The sequence below is a fragment of the Rana temporaria genome, chromosome 8 (genome assembly GCF_905171775.1).
Source record: "Rana temporaria chromosome 8, aRanTem1.1, whole genome shotgun sequence".
In the NCBI taxonomy this organism is placed as follows: Eukaryota; Metazoa; Chordata; class Amphibia; order Anura; family Ranidae; genus Rana; species Rana temporaria.
In genome coordinates, this window is record NC_053496.1 from 189428260 (window position 1) to 189450740 (window position 22481).

Sequence of the window (22481 nt, forward strand, 5' to 3'; positions counted from 1 at the left end):
AATCCTCCTCACCTCTCCGGTCAGGTCTGTGTATTATTAATAGAGATAAGAGTGATGTCATGTGACCTCCCAGAATCCCCCTCACCTCTCCGGTCAGGTCTGTATTATTAATAGAGATAAGAGTGATGTCATGTGACCTCCCAGAATCCTCCTCACCTCTCCGGTCAGGTCTGTGTATTATTAATAGAGATAAGAGTGATGTCATGTGACCTCCCAGAATCCTCCTCACCTCTCCGGTCAGGTCTGTGTATTATTAATAGAGATAAGAGTGATGTCATGTGACCTCCCAGAATCCTCCTCACCTCTCCGGTCAGGTCTGTGTTATTAATAGAGATAAGAGTGATGTCATGTGACCTCCCAGAATCCTCCTCACCTCTCCGGTCAGGTCTGTGTATTATTAATAGAGATAAGAGTGATGTCATGTGACCTCCCAGAATCCCCCTCACCTCTCCGGTCAGGTCTGTATTATTAATAGAGATAAGAGTGATGTCATGTGACCTCCCAGAATCCTCCTCACCTCTCCGGTCAGGTCTGTGTATTATTAATAGAGATAAGAGTGATGTCATGTGACCTCCCAGAATCCTCCTCACCTCTCCGGTCAGGTCTGTGCATTATTAATAGAGATAAGAGTGATGTCATGTGACCTCCCAGAATCCTCCTCACCTCTCCGGTCAGGTCTGTGTATTATTAATAGAGATAAGAGTGATGTCATGTGACCTCCCAGAATCCTCCTCACCTCTCCGGTCAGGTCTGTGTATTATTAATAGAGATAAGAGTGATGTCATGTGACCTCCCAGAATCCCCCTCACCTCTCCGGTCAGGTCTGTTTATTATTAATAGAGATAACAGTGATGTCATGTGACCTCCCAGAATCCTCCTCACCTCTCCGGTCAGGTCTGTGTATTATTAATAGAGATAAGAGTGATGTCATGTGACCTCCCAGAATCCTCCTCACCTCTCCGGTCAGGTCTGTGTATTATTAATAGAGATAAGAGTGATGTCATGTGACCTCCCAGAATCCTCCTCACCTCTCCAGTCAGGTCTGTATTATTATTAATAGAGATAAGAGTGATGTCATGTGACCTCCCAGAATCCTCCTCACCTCTCCGGTCAGGTCTGTGCATTATTAATAGAGATAAGAGTGATGTCATGTGACCTCCCAGAATCCCCCTCACCTCTCCGGTCAGGTCTGTATTATTAATAGAGATAAGAGTGATGTCATGTGACCTCCCAGAATCCTCCTCACCTCTCCGGTCAGCTGGTAGATGATCTCCAGGGTCAGGTTCATTATGTCCTCCATACTGTGACTCCAGTCCTTGTCCATTATCAATGAGGTGGCCATGACATCTGTACAGAACACTCCACTTCGAAAGGTCATCAACTGAAAATTTCATATCAACTTAAAATCTCAGAATTTCAGATAGAAGAGAAAGCCCCCGGAGTGCTGATCGCAGTCCAGGTTCTGATTATCACACAGAAAACCAATGGTTGTGTTATCATTAATGCCACATACACACGGTCGGAATTTCCGACAGAAAAAGTCAGATTGGAGCTTTTCGTCGGATATTCCGACCGTGTGTATGCCCCATCTGACTTTTTCTGACAGAATTTGTGACGGACTTAGATAAAGAGCAGGTTCTCTATTTTTCCGTCGGAAATTCCGATGGCGGTTTTCCCGTTGGAAAGTCCGACCGTGTGTACGCGGCATAAGAGGTCCTCCATTCCAAGACTCTCCTATTCCCTTGTTACATTGTCTCCATTTCGGGAAAGGATTATTACTACCAGCCAAGTTCTCAATGATAAAATGAAAGATTTATTTGAAAAGATTGAAAAACATTTTAATACTAATATCAGTAGACTACAATGGACTCTCAGTATTCCTATCTGGCGTTCATAGGAAATATGAGCTCAGTTTTGGAAAGACTGGGTGCGAGGAAGTAGAGAGACATCCAGACTCTTATGTCAGATAACGGAAAATCTAATATTTACCTTTCCGTAATTTTCCTCTCCTGGTACCTATTCATGGCAGAATACGCATGACTATGCTGCCATGAAGGCACCAGGGAAGTAAGTTAGTGATGGGGGAGGAATCTGAAGGCTAAGCGGAGCAGTATAGATGTCATCAGCATAGAGGTGGTATTAGAAGCCATGGACAATCAACTGACCCCAGGAAGAGGCGTGGATAGAGAATGGGTCACATGCCTGATTAAGGGGTCCTGCGTGGCTCAGAAACGTCGCTTTTATTTTCTGATACTATGTGATTAAAGGTTTGGACCCAATTTTGGAGATCCTGGTGTGCTGGTGACACTTCCTTCTAATGGATAGAGAATGGAACACATCCAAGGACAGACTATTGGGGGACCCCTATGAAGTTATGGCCACCATCGACCTCAACCAACCCTCTCCAAAACCTCAAAAACCAAAAAGTCTCAGCTACCCCATCCCACCCAGATAACAATCCAAGAGACTCATACAATCTGGATGATCTGGAAATCTCAATGTCCTACTTGATACAGTGATGGGTGACGTAGTGATGTCACATGGTGGTCTCTTCCATGTACTTACGCAACCATCGTAGGGCAGATTCGGATGAGTTTTCTTTATATCACTTTCATTCGCTTGATTTTTTATTATTTTTTCTATTGAAAAGCCTGTGACGTGCATAACACAACCCAAAAACTCCACCCGGTGCAGGAAAAATGTGCAAACACATAAAGAGGTGCAACAAAAAACTGTGACGGGTGCTGTGTCAATCGGTCTTCCTAAAAGGACCCAACCCTGATCCCCCGGGGCGTTAGGCTCCTGGCAGGGACTCGAGTAAACAGTGGTCCGTGCAGCCGAAGCCGACACAGACCCAACATCCTTGGAGGGTCTGCCGAAACAGAACCCTCCTCAGTGAGGCTCCCCCGAAGGGAGACCCCATAAGAGCGGGCGAACTAAGCCAGAAGGCCATGTCCACCCACTCCCAAGACTTTCAGAGCAGGCCCGAGGACCAGCACCCTACTCATCACACATAAAGTGCAGTGCACCAACAAAAAAAGACGTAACGTGACAAACGGGGGTAAAATAACAAAGAAAGTGGGGGAGAAGGAAGGTGGGAGAGGTGAGTGGAAAGTGACCAACGTGCAATACGTTGACCGGTCCTCCGGCCAGGAAACAAAAATTCCCCTGGTCCTAGCCAAAAGGCCCGGCCCTAGAGGCAGGTGTTAAAAAGGTGTATGTGGAGATCAGTGACCTAAGGTGCCACACGATGAGTGCCCCTTTCAAACACTCGTGCAATGTATGGCACCCCTGGACTGCCACTCCAGGGGTACTATCTCCACAGGCTTTTCAACGGTCCCTGACCCCCGTTCCGGACCGGCAGCACCCTTCCCAGCCAGGAAGTAGGAGAAGAGGTCGGGGAGAGCCCACCTAAGCAGGCTACTACCCACAATCCCCATCCCTCCCACCTAATTACATTCGGGAAACACTAACCGCTCCTCCCGGCGAAAAGAGGAGCAAGGGTTCTCTCCCGAACAACTGACTGGGGCAGGCACCACCAAATCCAGGCCAGAGGCCAGGGGCCCAACCCTCCAGCTTCGACCTCATGCCTCTCTGTCCAAATCAGAAAGCTTCCACCTCCACGCCAGCAGGCTTATCGTCTGCCGACCGCCATCCCCTTCCACCTCACCGAGTACTAGGGACGGTCAGCATAGCACCACCTACTGGCAACTGATAAGAACAGATACTACACTTGATCTTAGCCAAAAGGCCGAGAAGTGATGGTCAGTAAATTGGCTTCTGGTTTTGGTAGATCCATATAACAATTATAAACCCAGACGTAGTGCGTAGGGTATGTATTGATGGGCCGCAAAATTGGAGTGAATTATATTCATTGATCATGTAATAAATATTCATATGTGAGTTTGGAATGAAAGTAGACACATAGATTTTGATGTATGTAGTGTAAAATTATTATATTCGCACATTATTACCTCTATAATATCGAATTACCTCCTCGTCTGTCCCAGCAACGTCTCCTCTTTATGTCCGCCGACTCACCTCTCACCCGGAAATTCCTATTTATACCTGACATCACTTCCTGTCTGTAGCTGACATCACTTCCTGCCCGTAGGGATCATGGAGACTTCCTGTGTGTGTTCTTCTTAATATAAGTGAGATCGCCACCTTGTGGAGATGATAGGGACTGCAGCCCTTGATGCAATCAGGATCACATTTCAGTTAACCCCTTGAAACGTCTTGCTCTTATTCCCATGAGTCTCAGAGAATTCTTCTTTGTTTAATCATTTTTTATTGAGATTTTAAGCGAAATACGGTTACTACATACTACAAACGACGCCACCCACGCAGGGGGAGGTCGCTTGTGACGACTTACAATCTACAACAAAAGAAAAAAAAACATTTAAAACTTAGTGGTCCATAGCATAAATGTTGAAGATATCAGAGCATCTCCCCCCCCAGTTTTAAGTTCCAAGGTGAAGGAAGGTGAACCGAAGACAGGGAATCCGGTGAAGGCCTTATTATGTATCTCGTTGTGAGTAAAAAAGTGGAAATCCAGGAATTCATCGACTTGGCAAAAAGTGCAGGCACACTATGAGTTGGTCCAATTGGATTGCCTTGACTGGGTTACCTTGACGACGCAACCCAGAGCACACACTTGACAATTCACCACGATCCATCCTCCATCCAGAGCATATTGGTAGTCGAATTGGCTTGATTATAATCTTCCCAGTCGGCCTCCAGCTGGTCCGTGAAGTTGTGAGATACCATAGTGGTTTGATTTTCCAGTCATCCCCACTAGAGAGCAGAAGGGACCCATCCCCCTGAGTGGAGGAGCGATCGACGGCGCACTCATTCCACCTTGCGGCTGTTCCTCCAGGCTTTGTGTCGGTGTCTCAGCGGGACTATCGTCACCGACACACACGGCACGGAGCTTCCTGTTGTCTCCTTCCGCTGATGCAGCTCCGGTCTCTGTGTTCCACACGCCGGAGGGTCTTCTACATGCCGGCTCGAATGTCCCAAGTGTGACTCTCAGTAAAGGGTTTTGGCGGCTGCCTGCCCCCTTCTGTTCCATCATACACTCCATGCTGTGTGATCATCAACCTATACTGGGAACTGTCAGTTGTTTTCATCCTAATCAGTGTCTATTCAGGACTGTATTTTGGCTCATTGTTGTTGAATAAACAATCAACTTTTGAACAACCGCTAAGAGACAGTTTGCTTTGTGTTCCCCATGAGCGCTGGATTACAGTGTAATGCCTTGTACACACGATCGGTTGTCCCGGCGGTAAAAAGTCTGCCGGGAAAACCAATAACCTGCTCGGTAGCTTTTTCCCCCTACACACGGCCGGGTTTCCCAGCAGGAAAACTTCCATTAGAGCTTTGGTCGAGAAACCTGGCCATCTGTATTCCCCATAGGTAAACTGCCAGCTTAAAAAACGCCGGGAATCCCGGCGGAGAAAAAAAAAACATGCTCTAATTTTTTCCGCCAGTTTTCCTGTCGGGAAAACTGTGATGGAGCATTCACACGGTCGGTTTTCCCGGCCAAAAGCTGTCATGGTAGTTTTCTCGACGTGAAAACTGGTTGAGGCATAATTTTTGTAGCAATTATATCTGGTAGGCCAAGTTGCCATTTACTTTGGAGGTTGAAGGTAACTTGTTGTTGACAGAAAGACGAGGCTGGCTTCAGAAGCTGGTCGGCATGTACGTTTTCATGGTGAAAACGTGTCCAACCTGGTGGATGCGGCAGCCGGGGCATCAAAGAATCTGGTTGTCTCTTCCTCCAGGATATGGAGTCGGCTGGGAAATATGAGGCTATTTTTGATGTCTTTATCCCGGAGATTCATCTTAATCTCCCTAAAGGATATACTGTAGCTTCTCTATCTCTGGAGCATAATTGGGCAAGAGCGAGATCTTGGCATTTTGAAAACAAGGTTCTAGGGCAGGTTCTAGGCTAGGATCTCCGATCTCCAAAATGTAGTAATCGGATGAGAAAGGGTCTTGGGATCGGTGGTGCAGGGGCTCCAAAATTGTGGCTGTCTCTCCCTCCAGAATATGGAGTCGGCTGGTATATATGAAGCTTTATTTCATGCCATTATCTCGGAGAATCTTCTGAAACTCTGTGAAGGATCTACTCTACCTGGGGAGAGCGAGATCTTGGCATTTTGAAAACGAGACTTGGGCAGGTTCTATGCTAGGATCTCCGATCTCCATAGTTTAGTAATCGGATGAGGAAAGGGTCTTGGGATTGGTGGTGCTGGGGGAACACGATCTTTATGCTAGATATCAGACCTTGGCCATGTCGCCCCACCCCATGACTACCCCCCTACCTCCTCCCGCCCGTTGTGTTGTTAATTAAATGTACATTTTCCAGGTAGGTTTCTCCGCACTCTGAACAGGGTTAAGGTTGTTTACTCTTGTGAGTTCTCTCGTGAACGTTAAGTTTTCCTTTATGAGCGAAACCTTTCCCGCACACTGAACATGAAAAAGGATAATCCCCCGTGTGATCGCTCAGGTGCATAATAAGATCATTTCTCCGGGTGAAGGATTTCTCACACTCCGGACAGGAGAAAGGCTTCTCTCGAACGTGGACTTTCACGTCATTAGTTGAGTTTCCTTGTTGTGTGAAACCCTTGTGCATTCTCTCGTGTACGTGAAATTTTCCTCTATGAGAGAAACCTTTCCCGCACACTGAGCATGAAAAAGGAAAACCCCCCGTGTGAGAGCTCAGGTGCAAAACAAATTCATTTCTCCCGATGAAGGATTTCTTACACTCTGGACAGGAGAACTTCTCCTGAGTTTGGGCCTCCGAGTCATTAGTTAAATTCCATTGTTGTGTGAAGCCCTTGTGAGTTCTCTCGTGCATGTGAAGTTTTCCTGTATGAGAGAAACCTTTCCCGCACACTGAGCATGAAAAAGGGTGATCCCCCGTGTGATCGTTCAGGTGCATAACAAATTCACTTTTCCGGCTGAAGGATCTATCGCACTCCGGGCAGGAGTACGGCTTCTCCTGAATGTGGACTTTCATGTGATTACCGAGGTTCCCGTGCCGTGTGAAACCTTTCCCGCACTCTCGACAAGTAAACGGCAGCTCACCGGTGTGATTTCTCTGGTGGATGATAAGTTCTGACTTCACTACGAATCCTTTCTGGCATTGGGGACATGAAAAGGGCTTCTCACCGGTGTGACTTCTCTGGTGGATAAGAAGACGGGATTTACTTGCACACACTTTCCCGCACTCCGAGCAGGGAAAGATCTCCTTACCGGCGTGGCCTCTCTGGTGTAAGGTAAACTCAGATAGAGTATCAAAAGAAATCCCGCACTCCGAACATGAATGGGAACTTTTCAACATTTGAATTTTCTGATGGATGCAAAGACCACCATTCTGATTGGAGCTCTCGCCGCAGTCTGGACAGGGAGGCAAGTTATCATCTGTGTGGGTCTTCATGTGTCTGATGAGTCTATACTTTCCTAAAAAAGATTTTCCGCACTTTGTACAAGTATCCAGCTTTTCCCCGGTGTGGGTCCTCATGTGTTCCTTGAGTCTATCCCTCCGTGAAAAACATTTCCCGCACTCTTTACAGGGAAAAAACTCACCGGTGTGAACTTTCATGTGTCTTCGCAGATTACGTTTCACTTCAAATCCTCGACCGCACTCCGGGCATGAATAAGTCTCTACTCCCTGAGATTCTGTTTTGGATCCATATTCTTCTCCATCATAATCAGAGGAATCCTGAGACCCCTCTGAGGAAATCACAACATCACATTCATCTGTTAGAAAGAAATATTATTATATATCATCAACAAACATATTTCACTTGTTCACAACGGTGCAACATAGATCTGAGGAACGGAGGAGGACCTTTCATATGGTGTACAGTATCTCCTCCTCATTTGTTGGGAACATGACATTATATTGAGGAATGGAGGAGGACCTTTCATATGGTGTACAGTATCTCCTCCTCATTTGTTGGGAACATGACGTTATATTGGAGGAATGGAGGAGGACCTTTCATATGGTGTACAGTATCTCCTCCTCATTTGTTGGGAACATGACGTTATATTGGAGGAATGGAGGGGGACCTTTCATATGGTGTACAGTATCTCCTCCTCATTTGTTGGGAACATGACGTTATATTGGAGGAATGGAGGAGGACCTTTCATATGATGTACAGTATCTCCTCCTCATTTGTTGGGAACATGACATTATATTGGGGGAATGGAGGAGGACCTTTCATATGGTGTACAGTATCTCCTCCTCATTTGTTGGGAACATGACATTATATTGGGGGAATGGAGGAGGACCTTTCATATGGTGTACAGTATCTCCTCCTCATTTGTTGGGAACATGACGTTATATTGGAGGAATGGAGGAGGACCTTTCATATGGTGTACAGTATCTCCTCCTCATTTGTAGGGAACGTGACGTTATATTGGGGGAATGGAGGAGGACCTTTCATATGGTGTACAGTATCTCCTCCTCATTTGTTGGGAACATGACGTTATATTGGGGGAATGGAGGAGGACCTTTCATATGGTGTACAGTATCTCCTCCTCATTTGTTGGGAACATGACGTTATATTGGAGGAATGGAGGAGGACCTTTCATATGGTGTACAGTATCTCCTCCTCATTTGTTGGGAACATGACGTTATATTGGGGGAATGGAGGAGGACCTTTCATATGGTGTACAGTATCTCCTCCTCATTTGTTGGGAACATGACGTTATACTGGAGGAATGGAGATGGACCTTTCATATGATGTACAGTATCTCCTCCTCATTTGTTGGGAACATGACGTTATATTGGGGGAATGGAGGAGGACCTTTCATATGGTGTACAGTATCTCCTCCTCATTTGTTGGGAACATGACGTTATATTGGAGGAATGGAGGAGGACCTTTCATATGGTGTACAGTATCTCCTCCTCATTTGTTGGGAACATGACGTTATATTGGAGGAATGGAGGAGGACCTTTCATATGGTGTACAGTATCTCCTCCTCATTTGTTGGGAACATGACGTTATATTGGAGGAATGGAGGAGGACCTTTCATATGGTGTACAGTATCTCCTCCTCATTTGTTGGGAACATGACGTTATATTGGAGGAATGGAGGAGGACCTTTCATATGGTGTACAGTATCTCCTCCTCATTTGTTGGGAACATGACGTTATATTGGAGGAATGGAGGAGGACCTTTCATATGGTGTACAGTATCTCCTCCTCATTTGTTGGGAACATGACGTTATATTGAGGAATGGAGGAGGACCTTTCATATGGTGTACAGTATCTCCTCCTCATTTGTTGGGAACATGACGTTATATTGGAGGAACGGAGGAGGACCTTTCATATGGTGTACAGTATCTCCTCCTCATTTGTTGGGAACATGACGGTATATTGGAGGAATGGAGGAGGACCTTTCATATGGTGTACAGTATCTCCTCCTCATTTGTTGGGAACATGACGTTATATTGGAGGAATGGAGGAGGACCTTTCATATGGTGTACAGTATCTCCTCCTCATTTGTTGGGAACATGACGTTATATTGGGGAATGGAGGAGGACCTTTCATATGGTGTACAGTATCTCCTCCTCATTTGTTGGGAACATGACGTTATATTGGAGGAATGGAGGAGGACCTTTCATATGGTGTACAGTATCTCCTCCTCATTTGTTGGGAACATGACGTTATATTGGAGGAATGGGGATGGACCTTTCATATGGTGTACAGTATCTCCTCCTCATTTGTTGGGAACATGACGTTATATTGGAGGAATGGAGATGGACCTTTCATATGGTGTACAGTATCTCCTCCTCATTTGTTGGGAACATGACGTTATATTGGAGGAATGGGGATGGACCTTTCATATGGTGTACAGTATCTCCTCCTCATTTGTTGGGAACATGACGTTATATTGGGGAATGGAGGAGGTCCTTTCATATGGAAACTTTTTTATCATTGCTGAGGGTCTAAAAACGTACAATCCATATAGCCAGATTTCTGTTAATAATTACCTGGATAGGTCTATTTCTTATATTCGATTCACTACAACTTGTAAAAGAATTTTAAAAATGATTCAGTCTAATAGAGGACAGATCGTCCTGAAATGAACAAGATTAACAAGGAATAAAAGTGAAGTAAATATACTCCTCTTACACGGTGATGTGAGGGGCGGCTGATTGTCCAATACGACGTCCTTGTAGAGATCTTTGTGTCCTTGTAAATAATCCATGACACCATGCTTCTCATCCTCCTCTTCTTTAACAATAGTATTGTAATTCGTAAGGTTTCCACTCTGAAATTATAATAAAACGTTCATTGTAATAAACATATTTCTGTATAAATCAGGATTACCAATAATTGTCAATCATCTACCTGATGATGGTGGGGGATAATGTGACCATCCTGTGTGGAATCCCAGGAATAGAGAGGGTAAACTGGACATCTCTCTGGGGGGTTTCTGTAACTGGATGACTCCACCATGGTGTCCTGGTACAGATTTTTGTGTTCTTCCTCCATCACCCCATCCTCCGCATCCTCCTCTTTTATCTCTTTTTTAACCTCAACTTTAGGATCTCTCAGGTTTCCACTCTGAATATAGAATAAAAATGACATCAATGGTAACAATGCAGATAATGTACAGATCCTAATGATACTATCAGTGATTGTTCCTCATCTACCTGATGATGGTGGGGGATGGTGTGACCTTCCTGTGTGGAATCCCGGGAATACAGAGGACGGGGACATCTCTCTGGTGGGTTCCCATTACTGGATCCATCTGTAGGAAACACACACACTGACTGAATACATTGTTTCTATGTGTTTATCAGATGATGGGGGATCTAGGTGGAGCCTCCGTACTGCTCTCTCCTGTACAATAAAGTCTCCTCTTACCCGGTGATGTGAGGGGCGGCTGATTGTCCATCATGACGTCCTTGTAGAGATCCTTGTGTCCTTCTAAATACTTCCACTCCTCCATGGAGAAATAGACAGTGACATCCTGACACCTTATAGGAACCTGACACACACAATGATACAGTCACCATCCAGACACACCCCTTGTCTGTTACTGGATAATGTCCCAGAATCCTCCTCACCTCTCCTGTCAGCAGCTCCATCATCTTCTTGGTGACTTCTAGAATCTTCTCCATGTTGTGTCTCTCGGGTTTTAGGGAGTCACATGGAGGCACTGTGATGGTCATATGATCACCTGACTTCACAAGAGGAAATCTCTGTATTGGAGAACCAATAGGAATATCATGTTAGAATCCCAGAATCCTCCTCACCTCTCCGGTCAGGTCTGTTTATTATTAATAGAGATAAGAGTGATGTCATGTGACCTCCCAGAATCCTCCTCACCTCTCCGGTCAGGTCTGTATTATTAATAGAGATAAGAGTGATGTCATGTGACCTCCCAGAATCCTCCTCACCTCTCCGGTCAGGTCTGTGTATTATTAATAGAGATAAGAGTGATGTCATGTGACCTCCCAGAATCCTCCTCACCTCTCCGGTCAGGTCTGTGTATTATTAATAGAGATAAGAGTGATGTCATGTGACCTCCCAGAATCCTCCTCACCTCTCCGGTCAGGTCTGTGTATTATTAATAGAGATAAGAGTGATGTCATGTGACCTCCCAGAATTCTCCTCACCTCTCCGGTCAGGTCTGTGCATTATTAATAGAGATAAGAGTGATGTCATGTGACCTCCCAGAATCCTCCTCACCTCTCCGGTCAGGTTTGTGTATTATTAATAGAGATAAGAGTGATGTCATGTGACCTCCCAGAATCCTCCTCACCTCTCCGGTCAGGTCTGTGTATTATTAATAGAGATAAGAGTGATGTCATGTGACCTCCCAGAATCCCCCTCACCTCTCCGGTCTGTATTATTATTAATAGAGATAAGTGTGATGTCATGTGACCTCCCAGAATCCTCCTCACCTCTCCGGTCAGGTCTGTGTATTATTAATAGAGATAAGAGTGATGTCATGTGACCTCCCAGAATCCTCCTCACCTCTCCGGGCAGGTCTGTATTATTAATAGAGATAAGAGTGATGTCATGTGACCTCCCAGAATCCTCCTCACCTCTCCGGTCAGGTCTGTGTTTTACTAATAGAGATAAGAGTGATGTCATGTGACCTCCCAGAATCCTCCTCACCTCTCCGGTCAGGTCTGTATTATTAATAGAGATAAGAGTGATGTCATGTGACCTCCCAGAATCCTCCTCACCTCTCCGGTCAGGTCTGTGTTTTATTAATAGAGATAAGAGTGATGTCATGTGACCTCCCAGAATCCTCCTCACCTCTCCGGTCAGGTCTGTGTATTATTAATAGAGATAAGAGTGATGTCATGTGACCTCCCAGAATCCTCCTCACCTCTCCGGTCAGGTCTGTGTATTATTAATAGAGATAAGAGTGATGTCATGTGACCTCCCAGAATCCTCCTCACCTCTCCGGTCAGGTCTGTGTATTATTAATAGAGATAAGAGTGATGTCATGTGACCTCCCAGAATCCTCCTCACCTCTCCGGGCAGGTCTGTATTATTAATAGAGATAAGAGTGATGTCATGTGACCTCCCAGAATCCTCCTCACCTCTCCGGTCAGGTCTGTGTTTTACTAATAGAGATAAGAGTGATGTCATGTGACCTCCCAGAATCCTCCTCACCTCTCCGGTCAGGTCTGTATTATTAATAGAGATAAGAGTGATGTCATGTGACCTCCCAGAATCCTCCTCACCTCTCCGGTCAGGTCTGTGTTTTATTAATAGAGATAAGAGTGATGTCATGTGACCTCCCAGAATCCTCCTCACCTCTCCGGTCAGGTCTGTGTATTATTAATAGAGATAAGAGTGATGTCATGTGACCTCCCAGAATCCTCCTCACCTCTCTGGTCAGGTCTGTGTATTATTAATAGAGATAAGAGTGATGTCATGTGACCTCCCAGAATCCTCCTCACCTCTCCGGTCAGGTCTGTGTATTATTAATAGAGATAAGAGTGATGTCATGTGACCTCCCAGAATCCTCCTCACCTCTCCGGTCAGGTCTGTGTATTATTAATAGAGATAAGAGTGATGTCATGTGACCTCCCAGAATTCTCCTCACCTCTCCGGTCAGGTCTGTGCATTATTAATAGAGATAAGAGTGATGTCATGTGACCTCCCAGAATCCTCCTCACCTCTCCGGTCAGGTTTGTGTATTATTAATAGAGATAAGAGTGATGTCATGTGACCTCCCAGAATCCTCCTCACCTCTCCGGTCAGGTCTGTGTATTATTAATAGAGATAAGAGTGATGTCATGTGACCTCCCAGAATCCCCCTCACCTCTCCGGTCTGTATTATTATTAATAGAGATAAGTGTGATGTCATGTGACCTCCCAGAATCCTCCTCACCTCTCCGGTCAGGTCTGTGTATTATTAATAGAGATAAGAGTGATGTCATGTGACCTCCCAGAATCCTCCTCACCTCTCCGGGCAGGTCTGTATTATTAATAGAGATAAGAGTGATGTCATGTGACCTCCCAGAATCCTCCTCACCTCTCCGGTCAGGTCTGTGTTTTACTAATAGAGATAAGAGTGATGTCATGTGACCTCCCAGAATCCTCCTCACCTCTCCGGTCAGGTCTGTGTTATTAATAGAGATAAGAGTGATGTCATGTGACCTCCCAGAATCCTCCTCACCTCTCCGGTCAGGTCTGTGTATTATTATTAGAGATAAGAGTGATGTCATGTGACCTCCCAGAATCCTCCTCACCTCTCCGGTCAGGTCTGTATTATTAATAGAGATAAGAGTGATGTCATGTGACCTCCCAGAATCCTCCTCACCTCTCCAGTCAGGTCTGTATTATTAATAGAGATAAGAGTGATGTCATGTGACCTCCCAGAATCCTCCTCACCTCTCCGGTCAGGTCTTTATTATTAATAGAGATAAGAGTGATGTCATGTGACCTCCCAGAATCCTCCTCACCTCTCCGGTCAGGTCTTTATTATTAATAGAGATAAGAGTGGTGTCATGTGACCTCCCAGAATCCTCCTCACCTCTCCGGTCAGGTCTGTGTATTATTAATAGAGATAAGAGTGATGTCATGTGACCTCCCAGAATCCTCCTCACCTCTCCGGTCAGGTCTGTGTATTATTAATAGAGATAAGAGTGATGTCATGTGACCTCCCAGAATCCTCCTCACCTCTCCGGTCAGGTCTGTGTATTATTAATAGAGATAAGAGTGATGTCATGTGACCTCCCAGAATCCTCCTCACCTCTCCGGTCAGGTCTGTGTATTATTAATAGAGATAAGAGTGATGTCATGTAACCTCCCAGAATCCTCCTCACCTCTCCGGTCAGCTGGTAGATGATCTCCAGGGTGAGGTTCATTATGTCCTCCATACTGTGACTCCAGTCCTTGTCCATTATCAATGAGGTGGCCATGACATCTGTACAGAACACTCCACTTCGAAAGGTCATCAACTGAAAATTTCATATCAACTTAAAATCTCAGAGTTTCAGATGGAAGAGAAAGCCCCCGGAGTGCTGATCGCAGGCCAGGTTCTGATTATCACACAGAAAACCAATGGTTGTGTTATCATTAATGCCACGTACACGCGGTCGGAAATTCCGACAGAAAAAGTCAGATTGGAGCTTTTCGTCGGATATTCCGACCGTGTGTATGCCCCATCTGACTTTTTCTGACAGAATTTCCGACATACTTAGATAAAGAGCAGGTTCTCTATTTTTCCGTCGGAAATTCCGATGGAGGTTTTCCCGTTGGAAAGTCCGACCGTGTGTACGCGGCATAAGAGGTCCTCCATTCCAAGACTCTCCTATTCCCTTGATACCTTGTCTCCGTTTGGGGAAAGGATTATTACTACCAGCCAAGTTCTCAATGATAAAATGAAAGATTTATTTGAAAAGATTGAAAAACATTTTGGGCCAGATTCACAAAGGTTTTACGCCGGCGTATATATATTGATACGCCGCGTAAGTTAAATGATGCGCCGTCGTATCTATGCGCGGTATTCTGGAATCTAGATACGCCTGAAATATGGCTTCAGCCGACCGACATAAGTCTTAGTAAGCCGTCGTATCTTGGGTGCATATTCACGCTGGCCGCAAGGGGCGCCACCGTAGATTTACGCGTCGAATATGTAACTGAGCTAGATACGCCGATTCACGAACGTACTTGCGCCCGCTACGCCGTTTACGTAAGGCTTACGTCCGGTGTAACGTTACCCCTGGTAATGCAAAGTATGGACGTCGGCACAAGCGTATCTTTTTACGTCGTTTACGTAAGTCGCACGCGAATAGGGCTGTGCGTAGGTTACGTTCACGTCACAGGCATTGAGCCGGCGTAACTTAGGGAGAAAATTCGACGTGATGCTGAGCAGGCGCGCGCATGCCCAGTTCGACCGGCCATTAATTTACATGGGGTCACGCTTAATTTAAATAGATGACGCCCACCTGCTTCCTACTTTGAATTACGCGGGCTTACGCCGGCCAATTTACGCTACGCCGATCCTGATGTGCTGGTGACACTTCCTTCTCATGGATAGAGAATGGAACACATCCAAGGACAGACTATTGGGGGACCCCTATGAAGTTCTGGCCACCATCGACCTCAACCAACCCTCTCCAAAACCCCAAAAAGTCTCAGCTACCCCATCCCACCCAGATAACAATCCAAGAGACTCATACAATCTGGATGATCTGTAAATCTCAATGTCCTACTTGATACAGTGATGGGTGACGTAGTGATGTCACATGGTGGTCTCTTCCATGTACTAACGCAACCATTGTAGGGCAGGAAACAAAAATTCCCCTGGTCCTAGCCAAAAGGCCCGGCCCTAGAGGCAGGTGTTAAAAAGGTGTATGTGGAGATCAGTGACCTAAGGTGCCACACGATGAGTGCCCCTTTCAAACACTCGTGCAATGAATGGCACCCCTGGACTGCCACTCCAGGGGTACTATCTCCACAGGCTTTTCAACGGTCCCTGACCCCCGGTCCGGACCGGCAGCACCCTTTCCAGCCAGGAAGGTAGGAGAAAAGGTCGGAGAGAGCCCACCTAAGCAGGCACTACCCACAACCCCCATCCCTCCCACCTAATTACATTTGGGAAATACTAACCGCTCCTCCCGGCGAAAAGAGAAGAGTTCTCTCCCGAACAACTGACTGGGGCAGGCACCACCAAATCCAGGCCAGAGGCCCAGCCCTCCAGCTTCGACCTCATGCCTCTCTGTCCAAATCTGAAAGCTTCCACCTCCACGCCAACAGGCTTATCGTCTGCTGACCGCCATCCCCTTCCCCCTCGCCGGGTACTAGGGACGACCAGCATAGCACCACCTACTGGCAACTGATAAGAACAGATACTACACTTGATCTTAGCCAAAAGGCCGAGAAGTGATGGTCAGTAAATTGGCTTCTGGTGTTGGTAGATCCATATAACAATTATAAACCCAGACGTCGTGCGTATGGTATGTATTGATGGGCCGCAAAATTGGAGTGAATTCTATTCATTGATCATGTAATAAATATTGATATGCGAGTTTGGAATGGAAGTAGACACATAGATTTTGATGTATGTAGTGTAAAATTATTATATTCGCACATTATTACCTCTATAATATCGAATTACCTCCTCGTCTGTCCCAGCAACGTCTCCTCTTTACGTCCCCCGACTCACCTCTCACCCGGAAATTCCTATTTATACCTGACATCACTTCCAGTCTGTAGCTGACATCACTTCCTGCCCGTAGGGATCATGGAGACTTCCTGTGTGCGTTCTTCTCAATATAAGTGAGATCGCCACCTTGTGGAGATGATAGGGACTGCAGTCCTTGACGCAATCCAGATCACATTTCAGTTAACCCCTTGAACTGTCTGGATCCTTTTCACCCTTATTCCCATGAGTCTCAGAGAATTCTTCTTTGTTTAATCTTTTTTTATTGAGATTTTAAGAGAAATACGGTTACTACATACTACAAATGACGCCGCCCAAGCAGGGGGAGGTAGCTTGTGACGACTTACAATCTACAACAAAAGAAAAAAAAAAACATTTAAAACATAGTGGTCCATAGCATAAATGTTGAAGATATCAGAGCATCTCCCCCCCCCAGTTTTAAGTTCCAAGGTGAAGGAAGGTGAACCGAAGACAGGGAATCCGGTGAAGGCCTTATTATGTATCTCGTTGTGAGTAATAAAGTGGAAATCCAGGAATTCATCAACTTGGCAAAAAGTGCAGGCACACTTTGGGTTGGTCCAAATGGATTGCCTTGACTGGGTTGCTCTGACAACGCAAACCCAGAGCACACACTTGACAATTCACCACGATCCATCCTCCATCCAGAGCATATTGGTAGTCGAATTGGCTTGATTATAATCTTCCCAGTCGGCCTCCAGCTGGTCCGTGAAGTTGTGAGATACCATAGTGGTTTGATTTTCCAGCCATCCCCACTAGAGAGCAGAAGGGACCCATTCCCCTGAGAGGAGGAGCGATCCACGGCGCACTCATTCCACCTTGCGGCGGTTCCTCCAGGCTTTGTGTCGGTGTCTGGCTTCAGTAGCTGGTCGGCATGTAAGTTTTCATGGTGAGAAACAAAGCAGTGAAATGCCCTGAGCTTTCATAAGAGAATACACAAAATTTGAATGACCAGACTGAGGTGGTCTCCAATAATGACGTAAGCTGATCAGAGGAGCCCCCGTTTGAGCTTGTGGGTGTCCAAGGTGGTGGATGCGGCAGCTGGGGCATCAAAGAATCTGGTTGTCTCTTCCTCCAGGATATGGAGTCGGCTGGGATATATGAGGCTATTTTTGATGTTTTTATCCCGGAGATTCATATTAATCTCCGTGAAGGATCTACTGTAGCTTCTCTATCTCTGGAGCGTAATTGGGGAAGAGTGAGATCTTGGCATTTTGAAAACAAGACTTGGTCAGGTTCTAGGCTAGGATCTCCGATCTCCATAGTTTAGTAATCGGATGAGAAAGGGTCTTGGGATTAGTGGTGCTGGGGGAACACGATGTGTACGCTAGGTATCAGACCTTGGCCATGTCCCCCCACCCCATGACTACCCCGCTACCTCCCCCGCCCGTTGTGTTGTTAATTAGATGTTGAAGGAAATGCACATTTTCCAGGTAGGTTTCTCCGCACTCTGAACAGGTTTAAGGTTCTTTACTCTTGTGAGTTCTCTCGTGAACGTTAAGTTTTCCTTTATGAGAGAAACCTTTCCCGCACACTGAACATGAAAAAGGATAATCCCCCGTGTGAACGCTCAGGTGCATAACAAGATCATTTCTCCGGGTGAAGGATTTCTCGCACTCTGGACAGGAGAAAGGCTTCTTTTGAACGTGGACTTTCACGTCATTAGTTGAGTTTCCTTGTTGTGTGAAACCATCATGCATTCTCTTGTGTAGGCGAAGTTCTCCTCTATGAGAGAAACCTTTCCCGCACACTGAGCATGAAAAAGGATAATCCCCCATGTGAGAGCTCAGGTGCATAACAAATTCATTTCTCTGGGTGAAGGATTTCTTACACTCTGGACAGGAGAACAACTTCTCCTGAGTGTGGGCCTCCATGTCATTAGTTAAGTTCCCTTGTTGTGTGAAGCCCTTGTGAGTTCTCTCGTGTACGTGAAGTCTTCCTTTATGAGAGAAAACTTTCCCGCACACAAGATTATTGCAGCGGAGCCTATGCTCAGTGTCAACCAATTTGTCTTGCAAAGCTTTTACTTGAGGTTCAGTGGAGCCAGTTGTAATGATATCTTGGTTTGGTGGATTTCAGCTTGCTGGGAGACATGATCAAGGTGCGGGAAAGGTGCTCAAGTTACAGGAGCAGGATTCTCCAATATAGTGTCTTGGTCTGTAGCAGAATAAAGTCAGCCCGTCCTCAGATCCTGGCAACACCCTCCCACCACTTTTTTTTTTTGCTTCTTAGGTGTTGAAGAAGATGTGAATTTTCCAGGTAAGTTTTTCTGCACTCTGAACGGGGTTAAGGTTGCTTACTCTTGTGAGTTCTCTCGTGTACGTGAAGTTTTCCTTTATGAGAGAAACCTTTCCCGCACACTGAGCATGAAAAAGGGTGATCCCCCGTGTGATCGTTCAGGTGCATAGCAAATTCACTTTTCCGGCTGAAGGATCTATCGCACTCCGGGCAGGAGAACGGCTTCTCCTGAATGTGGACTTTCATGTGATTAGTGAGGTTCCCGTGTCGTGTGAAACCTTTCCCGCACTCTGGGCAAGAAAACGGCAGCTCACCGGTGTGATTTCTCTGGTGGATGATAAGTTCTGACATTACTACGAATCCTTTCTGGCATTGGGGACATGAAAAGGGCTTCTCACCGGTGTGCCTTCTCTGGTGGACAATAAGACGAGATTTACTTCCATACACTTTCCCGCACTCCGAGCAGGGAAAGATCTCCATACCGGCGTGTTCTCTCTGGTGTATGGTAAATTCAGATAGAGTATCAAAAGAAATCCCGCACTCCGAACATGAGCGGGATCTCCTGACCATGTGAATTTTCTGATGGCTGCAAAGACCACCATTCTGATTGGAGCTCTCGCCGCAGTCTGGACAGGGAGGCAAGTTATCATCTGTGTGGGTCTTCAGGTGTCTGGTGAGTCTATATTTCCGAGAAAAACTTTTCCCGCACTTTGTACAAGCATGCATCTTTTCCCCAGCGTGGTTCCTCAGGTGTTCCTTGAGTCTATCATTCCGTGTAAAACATTTCCCGCACTCTCTACAGGGAAAAGTCTCACCAATGTGAACTTTCATGTGTGTTCGCAGATAACGTTTCTCTTTAAAACCGTGACCGCACTCCGGGCACAAATAAGTCTTTACTCCCTGAGATTCTGTTTTGGATCCATATTCTTCTCCATCATAATCAGAGGAAGCCTGAGACCCCTCTGAGGAAATCCCAACATCACATTCATCTGTTAGAAAGAAATATTATTATATATCATCGACAAACATATTTCAATTGTTCACAACGGTGCAACATAGATCTGAGGAATGGAGGAGGACCTTTCATATGGTGTACAGTATCTCCTCCTCATTTGTAGGGAACATGACGTTATATTGGAGGAATGGAGGAGGACCTTTCATATGGTGTACAGTATCTCCTCCTCATTTGTTGGGAACATGACGTTATATTGGAGGAATGGAGATGGACCTTTCATATGGTGTACAGTATCTCCTCCTCATTTGTTGGGAACATGACGTTATATTGGAGGAATGGAGGAGGACCTTTTATATGATGTACAGTATCTCCTCCTCATTTGTTGGGAACATGACGTTATATTGGAGGAATGGAGGAGGACCTTTCATATGGTGTACAGTATCTCCTCCTCATTTGTTGGGAACATGACGTTATATTGGGGGAATGGAGGAATACCTTTCATATGGTGTACAGTATCTCCCCCTCATTTGTTGGGAACATGACGTTATATTGGGGGAATGGAGATGGACCTTTCATATGGTGTACAGTATCTCCTCCTCATTTGTTGGGAACATGACGTTATATTGGAGGAATGGAGGAGGACCTTTCATATGGTGTACAGTATCTCCTCCTCATTTGTTGGGAACATGACGTTATATTGGAGGAATGGAGGAGGACCTTTCATATGGTGTACAGTATCTCTCCCTCATTTGTTGGGAACATGACGTTATATTGGAGGAATGGAGGAGGACCTTTCATATGGTGTACAGTATCTCCCCCTCATTTGTTGGGAACATGACGTTATATTGGAGGAATGGGGGAGGACCTTTCATATGGTGTACAGTATCTCCTCCTCATTTGTTGGGAACATGACCTTATATTGGAGGAATGGAGGAAGACCTTTCATATGGTGTACAGTATCTCCTCATTTGTTGGGAACATGACGTTATATTGGGGGAATGGAGGAGGACCTTTCATATGGTGTACAGTATCTCCTCCTCATTTGTTGGGAACATGACGTTATATTGGGGGAATGGAGGAGGACCTTTCATATGGTGTACAGTATCTCCTCCTCATTTGTTGGGAACATGACGTTATATTGGAGGAATGGGGGAGGACCTTTCATATGGTGTACAGTATCTCCCCCTCATTTGTTGGGAACATGACGTTATATTGGGGGAATGGAGGAGGACCTTTCATATGGTGTACAGTATCTCCTCCTCATTTGTTGGGAACATGACGTTATATTGGGGGAATGGAGATGGACCTTTCATATGGTGTACAGTATCTCCTCCTCATTTGTTGGGAGCATGACGTTATATTGGAGGAATGGAGGAGGACCTTTCATATGGTGTACAGTATCTCCTCCTCATTTGTTGGGAACATGACGTTATATTGGAGGAATGGAGGAGGACCTTTCATATGGTGTACAGTATCTCCCCCTCATTTGTTGGGAACATGACGTTATATTGGAGGAATGGAGGAGGACCTTTCATATGGTGTACAGTATCTCCTCCTCATTTGTTGGGAACATGACGTTATATCGGGGGAATGGGGATGGACCTTTCATATAGTGTACAGTATCTCCTCCTCATTTGTTGGGAACATGATGTTATATTGGAGGAATTAAGGAGGACCTTTCATATGGTATACAGTATCTCCTCCTCATTTGTTGGGAACATGACGTTATATTGGGGGAATGGAGGAGGACCTTTCATATGATGTACAGTATCTCCTCCTCATTTGATGGGAACATGACGTTATATTGGAGGAATTGGGATGGACCTTTCATATGGTGTACAGTATCTCCTCCTCATTTGTTGGGAACATGACGTTATATTGGGGGAATTGGGATGGACCTTTCATATGGTGTACAGTATCTCCTCCTCATTTGTTGGGAACATGACGTTATATTGGAGGAATGGAGGAGGACCTTTCATATGGTGTACAGTATCTCCTCATTTGTTGGGAACATGACGTTATATTGGAGGAATGGAGGAGGACCTTTCATATGGTGTACAGTATCTCCCCCTCATTTGTTGGGAACATGACGTTATATTGGAGGAATGGGGATGGACCTCTTATATGGAAACTATTTTCTTACCCGGTGAGGTGAGGGGCAGCTGATTGTCCAATACGACGTCCTTGTAGAGTCCTTTGTGTCCTTGTAAATAATCCATTACACCATACTCCTCATCCTCCTCTTTACACTCTTCTTTAACAAGAGCATTGTAATTCTCAAGGTTTCCACTCTGAAAATATAATAAAACATTCATTGTAACAAACATGTTTGTGTATAAATCAAAACTACCAAAAACCAATCACCTACCTGATGATTGTGGGGGATGGTGTGACCTTCCTGTGTGGAATCCCGAGAATACAGAGGACGGGGACAACTCTCTGGTGGGTTCCTGGTATTAGGTGGCTCCATCATATCCTTGTGTCCTTCAGAAAGCTCCTCCATCACTCCATACTCCTCATCCTCCTCGTTATACTCTTCTTTAACCACAAAATTATCATCCCCCTGACACATCTCTGGTGGGTTCCCATTACTGGATCCATCTGTAGGAA

At 45.6% G+C, this 22481-nt stretch overlaps 1 protein-coding gene and 2 pseudogenes across 1 annotated transcript; all 3 read right to left on the reverse strand.

Annotated features, from left to right (window-relative positions):
• Positions 1-3607: 3607 nt before the first annotated feature.
• Positions 3608-3763, reverse strand: LOC120912525 (annotated as a pseudogene).
• A 1740-nt stretch (positions 3764-5503) lies between these two features.
• LOC120909751 (gastrula zinc finger protein XlCGF57.1-like) lies at positions 5504-22275 on the reverse strand. Its single transcript, XM_040321480.1, has 3 exons — positions 22240-22275; positions 22015-22162; positions 5504-7770 (listed from the first exon to the last, which is right to left on the reverse strand). Exons 2-3 carry the CDS (start codon positions 22088-22090, stop codon positions 6401-6403), a joined length of 1446 nt encoding a protein of 481 aa, XP_040177414.1. The 5' UTR covers positions 22091-22162; positions 22240-22275; the 3' UTR covers positions 5504-6400.
• On the reverse strand, positions 16251-16385 carry LOC120912521 (annotated as a pseudogene).
• Positions 22276-22481: the final 206 nt, after the last annotated feature.

Bases quoted from the DNA above. Each gene is read 5' to 3' on its own strand.
- LOC120909751 (XM_040321480.1), bottom strand. From the start codon at position 22,090: ATGGATTATTTACAAGGACACAAAGGACTCTACAAGGACGTCGTATTG. The intron at 7,771-22,014 runs GTAAGAAAATAG...TCTTTCTAACAG, and splicing joins GCTGCCCCTCACCTCACCGG to ATGAATGTGATGTTGTGATT.